The following is a 10,412-nucleotide window of genomic DNA, read 5'->3' on the forward strand; positions in this document are numbered from 1 at the left end:
TGCTGGTGTCTCCTCTCTGGTGCAGATTGTAAAAGAGAAAGAAAGGTTCAGGAAAGCTCCACCCAACTATGCTATGAAGAAGACTCAGCTGCTAAAGGAAAAGGTAAGGACTTGCACCCCGCCCTCATTCCCTGTCCTATGGGGAGATGAGGAAATCGAACCTTTCACCCTTTGTCAAGGTAGTGGTGGCAGGATTTTCCTTTCTGTAAATTGACACTGATTTCACTTGTTCCATTCTTCTTACTTTCTTAGCACTTCGGTGTTGTGCATAATCAGACAGACCCCAGGGCAGTATCAGCACTGGGTCTGAACAGATAAGTGATATTGCCAAGCCCAGATGCATTAGGTGGCTTTCCATTCTTCACGTCAGGAAGGGGCGAGCCTTGTTGGGGTTAGTTAGCCGTATAGGACCTGGGTTCTAACAGGCTGATATGAAACATCACTGATACCAGGGGCCCTGAGCCAAGTAGCCGTAACAGCGGAGCCAGGAAGGTGTTACTACTGTAGTAAAAATTATTACTTTGCATTTGTAAAGTTTGTTTTCAGTATTCTCTCACATCTGTCATTTGTTCCTCATTTGAGATAGCTTGGCTGTGCTGGAAGTCAGGGGAGACGTGATACAAATCACAGCCAAAAATCACACACTTATGTCTGTGTGCAGGCCATGGCTGAGGACATGGGGGATCAGGACAAGGCCAAACAAATCCAAGACCAGCTGAATGAGCTGGAGGAGCGGGCAGAGGCCCTGGACCGCCAGCGGACCAAGAACATATCTGCTATCAGGTGTGTTACAGAGCCTGCCTCCATTGGGCTCTGTCCTCGACCCACGTACCTTGCCACAATTCTCAGGCAGATCTGTATGTTCTGTGCTACACTGGCTCCACATCTCTCCGAGGTCGGCTCAGCGGTTCCCTCCCTCCCTTCAAGCCCGCTGACCCCTCCCCTTATTTACCCCCTAGTTACATCAACCAGCGGAACCGGGAATGGAACATTGTGGAGTCTGAGAAGGCCCTTGTGGTGAGTAAGACAGCTTTATCTGGGTCACTGAAAGTCATCTTAATTAATAAAATGATATGAAGTCCTCTCGACATCTTGCTTGAATTTATTTTTTAAATTATTGAAATAATGTATTCACTGAACATATACGTATTATCTCTATGTATACACATCCACCAATATAATTTATTAATTTATGCTGAAAAGCAGCAGTCTTCTGCCCTCCTATTCGTACCCACCCTTAGATTTTACTCCTCAGTATTTGTTTTTATCCATTTCCAGGTTTGTTCCTTAGGTTGTTGCCCACTATCTGCTCTGGTGCTCGTGCAGGGGAAAGAATGATAGACAGCTTTGACTTTCCAGGACCTTGCCAGGGCTGCTGTTTATGTGTAAACTCATGAGGAGAGGAAGGGGAAGGAGAGAGTTCTGTAACACACACTGTCTGTTTCAGGCTGAAAGTCACAACATGAAAAACCAACAGATGGATCCCTTTACCAGGCGGCAGTGCAAACCGACCATCGTGTCTAATGTGAGTGCCTAAAGAGGACGTTTCCGTCAGGACCTAGATTCTGGGACACACAGTGAATTCCACCAGGAGATTAATGAAGAAGTTAAAAATAATGTTGTCTTAGTGGGATTTGCTTGCCTCAAACTCTTGGGTCTGGATGCTTCCTTTTTTATCTTGCTGTAGGACATCCAGGTGGTAAGAACCTGGCATGGATTTACAGAAACCTGTAGGCTAAACCCCCTGTGCCACAGACATTAGGAATGTGTAGGCTGAGCCCCACCTGCTGTGGCTCAGTGGATTGAACACCAGCCTGCAAACCAAAAGGCCGCTGGTTCAATTCCCAGTCAGGGTGCGTGCCTGGGTTGTGGGCCAGGTTCCTGGTTGGGGGCGTGTGAGAGACAACTGATTTTCTCTCACACATCAATAGTTCTCTCTGTCTTTCCACCTCTCTCCCCTTTCTCTAAAAATAAATAAAATATTAAAATAAAGTCGTGGCTGGTGTGGCTCAGTGGATTGGGCACTGGCCTGCAAACAAAAGGGTCGCTTGTTTGATTCCCTGTCAGGGTGCATACCTGGGTTGTGGGTCAGGTCCCCGTGGGGGGCACACGAGGGGCAGCCACGCATTAGTGTTTCTCTACCTCTTTCTCCCTCCTTTCACCCCTGTCTAAAATGGATAAATAGAATCTTTTAAAAAATATATTAAAATAAAAACGGTTAAGATGAAAAATCTTAACATTTAAAAAAGCAGAATTGTGTAGGCTGGGTCACCTACCTAGGCCTGGCTAGGCTGGGTTTGGTTTCAAAGCTTTTAATTGCCTCTTTTTGCTGCCTTGAAGAAAACCCCACTGAGCTACTGATGGGGCCGCCGTGGTGCTTGTATGTTAGTGGGTAGGTGGGAAAGATTCACAGTAGGACTGTGCTTAGTGTTGAACAATCTGTAAAATAACTTGTTTTCTCTTTCAGTCCAGAGACCCTGCTGTTCAAGCTGCCATCTTGGCCCAGCTGAATGCAAAATACGGTTCTGGGGTGTTACCAGATGCTCCAAAGGAAATGAGCAAGGCAAGTGCAGCACTGCCCTGCCCTGTGGCCTTCGGAGCTCGGCTGCCGCCCTGGGCTCTGGAGCAAGCAGCTTGCCTAGTCTGGGCTTGACTTTCCCACCTGGAGGAACATGGAGTCCCACTGGCCATCCTTTCTCCATCCGAGTCATGTACAAACATGGCAACAGCTGTTGAAGTTTGGTCAGCTGACCTAAATTCTAAACCAAATACCACTGCTTAACTAAGGCCTTTACTGTGGCATTAGGCAACTGACATCTAGTCCTCTGGTCCACATTTTCTCTTATGTAAAATGGGCACGACACTCTGTACCCTACCCACCTCACAGGATAATTAGGAGGAGCAGATGACGGGTAAGGATCAGACTGTTACAAAAGTGAAAGCTCTTTGAAACGAAAATGTTAAACCGAGAGCAACTGCCCATTCAGAAGTACCTTTCTGCCTTAGTTAGGGCTTTTCCTATGGACCCCAAAGTGTCCGAGGAAACCCTGAAACCTTAGGTCAGAAGGTTGGCTTGTCCTAAGTCTGTCCTTTCTTCTTTGCGAACCTGCCCTGTCCTCTTTGCTTTTAGGTTTCGGAAAAGAAACTTCTTTGTCTGTGGCCTCCTGTCCTCTGAGAAGAGGAATCAGGAAAGGGCCTTAGCAGGAAGACCTAATGAACTTAAGCAAGAGCTTTTACTGTTAGTGGCTGCTGCTGCTTTAAGTCCACTTACATTTATACTTTTATAATTAGTTTTTCTCTTCACATTGCAGGGTCAGGGAAAGGATAAAGATTTGAATTCTAAGTCGGCCAGCGACCTCTCAGAAGACTTGTTCAAAGTACACGATTTTGATGTGAAGATTGATTTACAGGTTCCCAGCTCAGGTAGGTGTGGGGCGAGGGGGTGGTGATGGCCAAGGATCAGATCGCTCCGCGGCCCTCTCAGCCTGCAAGGCGGCCTGTTTCAGGGAAGAAATGAGTGTTTCTGCTCAGCAGTGTCTATAGAGGCTGCAGGAGTGTTCGAGAGGGAACAGGGACAGTTAGGAAGGCTACTGAAGGAGTGAAGCACAAGACGACAAGGACTGCATAGGTTCCTCAGCCACCAATTTGCTCTTCTTTCTCGTAGAGTCAAAGGCTTTGGCCATCACCTCCAAGGCTCCACCAGCCAAGGATGGGGCTCCACGGAGATCTCTGAACTTGGAAGACTACAAAAAACGACGGGGGCTCATCTGAGCGCACCCAGCCTGCTGCTTCTGACCCCGCATGCCCCATCAGTGTCCCACCGTTCCTCTTTTCCTTTGATTTGCCCTGTTTGGGCTGGAGCAGCAGTAGAAACTGGGAAGAGACTCTAAACTGCCAGTCGCCTGTAATATAAACCATTAACTGTATAGAACCCCCCTTGTCCGCACCATCTCCCATCAACACCCCCTCCTGCCCGGGCCTCATGCAGTGTGGATCTGGGCTCTTGGGCTTTATCCATGTCTTCAGATTTGTGTTTGCCTTCTTTTTTTTAAACTGGCACAGTTCATTGGCCACTCTGCACGCATTCAGTATTACCGTGGAGCTGGGGTTCTCGCGGGGCCCCTGGTGGTGATAGCAGCAGCACTGGGCAGTCTCCTCTCGGTTGCCTTGGACCCAAACCTTGAACGTTTGGCACCCGGCCCTTGTGGAGGGAGTGGGTTCTGAGCACCGGCGGTTCTCCTTCCTCTCTTCATCTTTCTCTTCTTCCCATCTCTGCAGAAGAGGGGTTTTCAAAACCAATTTAGTTTCCAAAAAGTGTACATTTGTGGGGAGGGAGGGGGGTCTGTTTGTGAGAGAGAGAGTGTATGTGTGTGTATGTCTGTAAGAGTGTGGGTTTTTTATCGTTTTTTTTAAATGCAGTAATCTTTGTATCAGTCTGTCATGGGTCTATAGCTGTTTCAGATTTTTTTCAGCTGTACTTGAGCATCTGAAACTGCAAGAAAGAAACTCATTAAATGTGATTCTTCTTACTAAACAGGCCTGGCTGCTGTAGCTGTGTAACTTCCTCTTCCCTACCTCCTGCTCTTCCTCGTCACCTCCCCACCTCAGAGAAAACTCCTTGGTTCGGCCCCTCCCCTGCCCCTCCCCCCTGCTGGCTGTGTCCTGTGTCCCGGCAGGCTGGTGGGAGGGAAGCCCACAGCCAAGTTCCCAAGTTCTGGGGGGGCGGGCAGGGCAGGGCAGGGCAGGGCAGGGCAGGGCAGGGCAGGGCGGGCGTCTAACTTTTCCCAAGGGTACGGCCACAGCTTCTTGGCTGAACGCAGAGTGAATCTTTTTCCCACCCCTTGTACTTGTCTCTTTCTGGTGATTCTGTTTTGCCATTTCAGTAAGCATAATATTTTGTCCTCAAGAGAAAGTATTCAACGTGATGAGGAGAGAACGAACACAAAACAATTTAGGCTGCAGATGTTACAAGCATGTGCGGTTTTGTGTGTGTGTGTGCATATGTATATGGTGAGCCCGGGTGGAGCCGGCAAAGAAGTGTGTGTGTCTTTATGAAATGTTTGAAAAGAGATAAGCTGACTGCTTGATAATCATTCTCAGGTGTAAAGCTCCAAGTGTAAATAAAAGTGGCATTTAACAAATCTTTTCAGAACAAAGTACAGCTGACTATATATACCAAGAACTAAGCTAAAGAAACAGCTGAGAGCTGCTGATTTCCACAAAAGGGAGAGGGACCTAGAAGCTCTGCTTTGCACTTCTTCCTTTTCTGTAGGGAAGTGGGGTGATGGGAAATCGTGGAGTTAAGTTGTATTTAAACATAAAAATTAACTTGCTAACTCTTCTGGGTTTAGTAGAGCCTCAGTGTTGCTTTAACTTAGTTTACACTTTTTTATTTTAAAAAAGCAGTAATGGATGGTTTTTAAAAGTATCGTGATTGTAAAATTGATAAATATGACTGTCACACAGCTATGTGGCAGCTGTGACAGTTCATTGGGATGGAGGAGTGGTGATGGGCTCATTAAAATCATCCGTACTTGAACAGCCCATTGACCGGAACCCTTTGTACACTGTTGTGTAAATGCGGAATCACAGACTGTTAAACATTGGACTCTGGTGGAGTCCGGGAGGCTGCTGGGACCTCTCCTATCATGACAAATGTGGTTTTTTCTTTCTGTTTTTAAAAGACATGAAATTATAGAATCCATATAATTTGCTGGAGTCATTCTGATTCACCATGTAGATCTGTATTTAATATCATTTGGATTTGGAGAAGTGTCGATTACATTATGGCTGTGTAATAAAATTTTTATTAAAACTGCATCACACTGTAGCCACTTCACCATTACCTCCCCACATGCAGCTGCTGAAACTTTCGTTCTGAGACGCCAAAATAGCAGGGAGAAAAGCCAACCAAAGAAGACCGAAAGTTAACTCGTCACCTGAGTAGCCTGCTTGGTGATTGGAATCAAGACCGAGGACTTGGCCCCAGTCTCAGCTGAGGCAGGGCCTCTGAACTGAGAGCCCGACCAGGCCTAAGACATGAAATTACAGAATCGGCGGGGCTTCATGGTATTTCTTATGCTCGGAAAAAGCTGCAGAGGCCCCCCACTGCATGCGCCACCTCCCCCCACAACATGGTTTCAGTGTTGAAGGGTGCAGTACCTAAGGCTGTTTTATACATTTTCACTTCCTTCCAAGAAACGAAAAGGCCAGTGTCCATATGCCTAGCTCATGATGTATGGGTCTGTTTGTCTGTCTTGCTTTTGACAGGTGCAGGGAAAGTCTACGCCTGCAACTTCCCTCAAAAAAGAATGCTTTGTTTTATATGTTTCTGTTGTAAAATCCTGACCTGTCACTCAAACTGTACAAATATTTGTAAATAAATTTTATGCCCTGTTTTTAACAAGAGGATCGGATTTAGTTCAAGGATTGCATCCTGAGTGGCAACTCTCAAAGTCATGTTTTGAAAGTCCAAGAGAGCCTCTCTTTTGCTTTGTTTCTCTCCGTTCTCGTAGCACTGTGTGCCCCCAAAATATTTTCAGCTCTTCAGCAGCCTGGTTCCCCAGAAACCTCTCTAGCATGGCAGTTGTTTAGAGCCAGGGCAACCTCCACTTGGTCTCATTTACTTCCTACCTTGGAAGACACTACCAAGCTGTAACAACTAGGCAGGCCCCGGTATACGGCCTAACCCTAGTGAGCACCTGGTCCTTTAAGCTTTCGGTTGGCTTAGGAGCACTTCCTTTGCTATACTGTTTTCCTGGGAAGGGGGAACTGGAGGTGTCCGTGTGGCCCTGGAGGAACTACTGACAACCTTCCCTCTTGCACAGACCGGCAAGGGCTCCACATGTCCACTGCCTGAGGCTGTGTCCCAGACTTTACTGACCTGTTATAGCTACGGGAGCAAGGTCCTGCCCTTAGAAATGAAAGGGTGGGAGTCCAGTCCAAAGTCTGCCTCTAGTGTGGGGAGAGCTGGGTCATGGGTTTACCCAGCAGCTCCCTGTGAGGCATTCAGTGAGGTTTTCTCCAGCTCCCTGTCACTCCTGTACCTGACTTGGGGAGCGTGCTCCCTGGGCTCTAGAGAGCAGGGATTTGAGCAGAGGACAGCCGAGTCCATTTGTCTCCCTTCTGATGCTGCAGACCAGCAGCGTGCTGCCCAGCTCAGCTAGGGGGAGAGGGAGGGTCTGCTCCTGACCAGACAGGGATGCAGAGGGGAGTGGGGTGCAGGGCTGGTCAGCTTTATCTGGAGTTGGGGGCCGGCATTTGGCTTTCCTTGGGTAATCCTGACTGGCAGTGTCCAGCAATTCCTTGGAGCAGGGAAGCCCCTGACGGGCAGCTCCGCTTTGCATGAATGACTTCCCGAGCAGCATCCTGCCTTCTCTGCAAAGTTCCCCAGGCCAACCCCGGTGCAGGCGGAGCTGAACCTGAAGGTGGAGTTTGGTCCTGCTGAGGGCTTAACCACTGCAAAGGCACATCTGGGGCTTCCACCTGGAGCTGTGGGCCTGAGGGAGAGCCATAAAGCAAAAGACACCTGAGTGCAGGGTTCATACCACAGGTCTGCCACTTACTACCTTTAACGCCTCTAGGCCACAAGTGTTCCTATCTTTATAGAAGATCTGTCAGAATCGTGTTCAAGATTAAATGGTCCTTTCCCCAATAAGGGTTCAATAAATACTGTTGGTAGTGAGAGAGGAGGCTGCTGTGCTTCCGTGGAGGTCTTGGTATGGAAAGAGGGAACTGCAAGGGAGGGAGGACTGCAGGGGTTGGGGAGGGAACTGAAGGCACAGAACAACCCCAGTGTGGGGGTTGGGCAGAGGGCAAGACCAGAAGCTGGAGCGCAAAGCCCTGAGACTCCTGGCAGCCCTCACCCGGGTGTGGGGAAGGGAGGCAAGAAACTCCTTCAGGTTGGAGTTCGGACTGGTGGGTGGTGGCTTCGGCTGGTCTGGGGGAACAGTCCAGAGAAACAAGCTGCCCTCAACACACGCACTCTTTGCAGGTGGCCAGGTGGCCGGTCTTAAAGCGTTGTCCAGTTCTCTCCTTCAGTGGCTCCGAAGACTGCCACTTTGTTGCCGCCCCGCAGGCCCAGAAAGGTTGAGGCCCAACCTCCTCCCCACCACCAAGAGTAATTAAAGCATTATTAAAACGGCACAAAACCGGGAAATAAGTAAAAATATGTCCAACAAAGTTCTGATCCTTCCCATGATGACTACTTAAATACGTCCTTCAGAATGCCAAATTCTTACATTAAAAAAAATTTATAAGAGTTTATTTGAAAGGTCTGGCTGGCGTAGCTCAGTGGATTGAGCATGGGCTGCGAACCAAAGCATCGCAGGTTTGATTCCCAGTCAGTGTACATGCCTGGGTTGCAGGCCATGGACCCCAGCAACCACACATTGATGTTTCTGTCTCTCTCTCTTTCTCCCTCCCTTCCCCCTCTAAAAATAAATAAACAAAATCTTTTAAAAAAAAAGTTTATTTGAGCCAAAATTGATTACAGTTGCTGGAAGCAAGATCTTAAATGCTCCAATACCAAATTCTTAAAAATGTGTTCTCTTGTAGCTGTCTGGCCCTGCTTTGCTAATCATGGGCGGATACTGTATCTTGTGGGCACATGCACATTCACCCCACCTGGAATGCACTGATCTATCTCCATTGATTTTCCCTGGCGAACTCCTCACTCTTCAGCGCTCAGCCGGAAGGTCACCTCCGCCGGGAAGCCTTCCCTGATCTCTCCCTCTGGCTGTGGTTTGGAAGCACCTCCCGCTGATTTTCCCTACCGTGGCCCTTGCCATGCTGTACTGTTATTTGAGTCTCCACCCACAGCCTGGAAGCTACTAGTATTGCAGCATGAATCTCCATAAGCCCCAGCACCCAGCGCTGCCTGGCACTTAGTTAAGGCCCGGTAAACGTGGTGGTGGGCAGGGGGGTAAGGGGAGTGCAAGTGGACGTCCAGCAGCAGGCGCCACGTTCGAGGCATTTGGCCGTACCTTTTTCCTCCCATTTTGCCCCCAGACCGCAGCACATGCTAGAGCGAGACCTGGTGGCACCTGCGCTACCCGCAGTTGAAGGCCAGGCTTCGCGTCTTCAGTGTTTGACCCCAGGCTGCGAGAAACGCGGCTGCTGTAGATGCAAGCTGCCGGCCGGCTACCGGGGCTGGTGTGCCGCAGCCCCGACGTGCCGAGGAGCCAAGAACCTCCACTTCTGTTCGTCCCCTTGGGGTCCGACAGCCGCTGCCCACACGGGCGCGCCCGCGTCTCTGGGCGTAGATCGGACTGGGCGGGAGTGCGGGCGACATCCCAGCGTTGGTAGCAGAGGCCCAGCTTTTCCGTCGCAGCTGGCTCAGGGAACCCCCGCTGCTGACCGGACGCTCCATGGACGCAGTCACCGCGCACCGGGATGGAGGCCATGCCGGAAGGCAGAACCATCGCAAATGGAATTAGGGGCTGTGCCCACGCCCCGCGGTTACAAGATCGAGAAGCCTGAGAGGCAAAGGCGACTGCTCTCGGGGCCTTAGAGCAGTTGCCTTGACAGACGCCATTGGCCACATCCCTGACCCCAGATGCTCTCTCCACTTGGCCACTAGGAGAGATCCTGCGAGTTCTGAGTTCAGAAAAGAGACAGGAGGGAGGAGACCACAGGAACACGGGCTCCTGGAAAGGATGGGAAACCTTGTTTATAAACTGTGTCAGGAGAGAAATGATCTTACTGTGCACACACAGGTGTGGTGGCACCTGTTCGTTTCAGACGGGAGTAATGCAGATGGTGGAGGGTGAGTGAAGGCAGCTAGATCTCGCCCTGCTAAACTATTCTAGCACCTAATTCTAGAATATTCCCACGAAGCCCCAATTATGGGGCCAGAGATGGGGCCAGAAATGGCTGGCATGGCAGGGAGGAGAAACCCAGAGGCAAAGGGTCTGGGGTTGTCATGTTGACAGCCATTTACTCCCTTTTCTCAAGAGAAAGATCTTCAGGTCTTCCTTATCCTTACCCTGGCTCTGGCCAACCATCCAGCACCCTTTCTAGTATGCTCTCAGCAGAGAAGGGCATCTGACTGGCCAGGGGTGGGAAACTGTTTGCATGATGCAGCTGAAAGACCAAGGTCTCACTGATAGTCCCTTGGAAACAGTAAACGCAGCCATTTGGCATCTTGCAGCTTGTTTCCTGGTTGGGCCCCTTTCCGGTTTCTTTCCTTCAGAAGACAATGTAAAATGATATACCATCACTCCCAGTATGGAGGGGGGCCTCACAGGAGCTACCCATTCCTGTATTCCTTTTACCTAGTACAGTGCCTAGTCCGTAATAGCTGTTCGATGGAAATTTGTTTGCACTGTGAGCATCTGAATGAATCACAGGCATTGTCACAGAATACTGGAGTCTTGGAGTTAGAAAGTCACTTGCAGGATACCAAGCCCCAC

The 10,412-nt window shown here is 49.5% G+C and overlaps 1 protein-coding gene across 1 annotated transcript in view; it reads left to right on the forward strand.

The window, feature by feature from the left end:
* Positions 1-6,405, forward strand: part of RTF1 (RTF1 homolog, Paf1/RNA polymerase II complex component) — a 52,953-nt gene extending 46,548 nt beyond the window's left edge. The window contains exons 12-18 of the mRNA XM_045823086.1: positions 26-103; positions 662-783; positions 960-1,017; positions 1,448-1,525; positions 2,468-2,563; positions 3,312-3,423; positions 3,665-6,405. Of these exons, the coding sequence (XP_045679042.1) occupies positions 26-103; positions 662-783; positions 960-1,017; positions 1,448-1,525; positions 2,468-2,563; positions 3,312-3,423; positions 3,665-3,771 (651 nt within the window). The 3' untranslated portion in view covers positions 3,772-6,405. The remainder of the gene's footprint in view (positions 1-25; positions 104-661; positions 784-959; positions 1,018-1,447; positions 1,526-2,467; positions 2,564-3,311; positions 3,424-3,664) is intronic.
* Positions 6,406-10,412: the final 4,007 nt, after the last annotated feature.

Source organism: Phyllostomus hastatus, unplaced genomic scaffold (genome assembly GCF_019186645.2).
Source record: "Phyllostomus hastatus isolate PE091 unplaced genomic scaffold, TTU_PhHast_1.1 phas_scaffold_501, whole genome shotgun sequence".
NCBI lineage: Eukaryota > Metazoa > Chordata > Mammalia > Chiroptera > Phyllostomidae > Phyllostomus > Phyllostomus hastatus.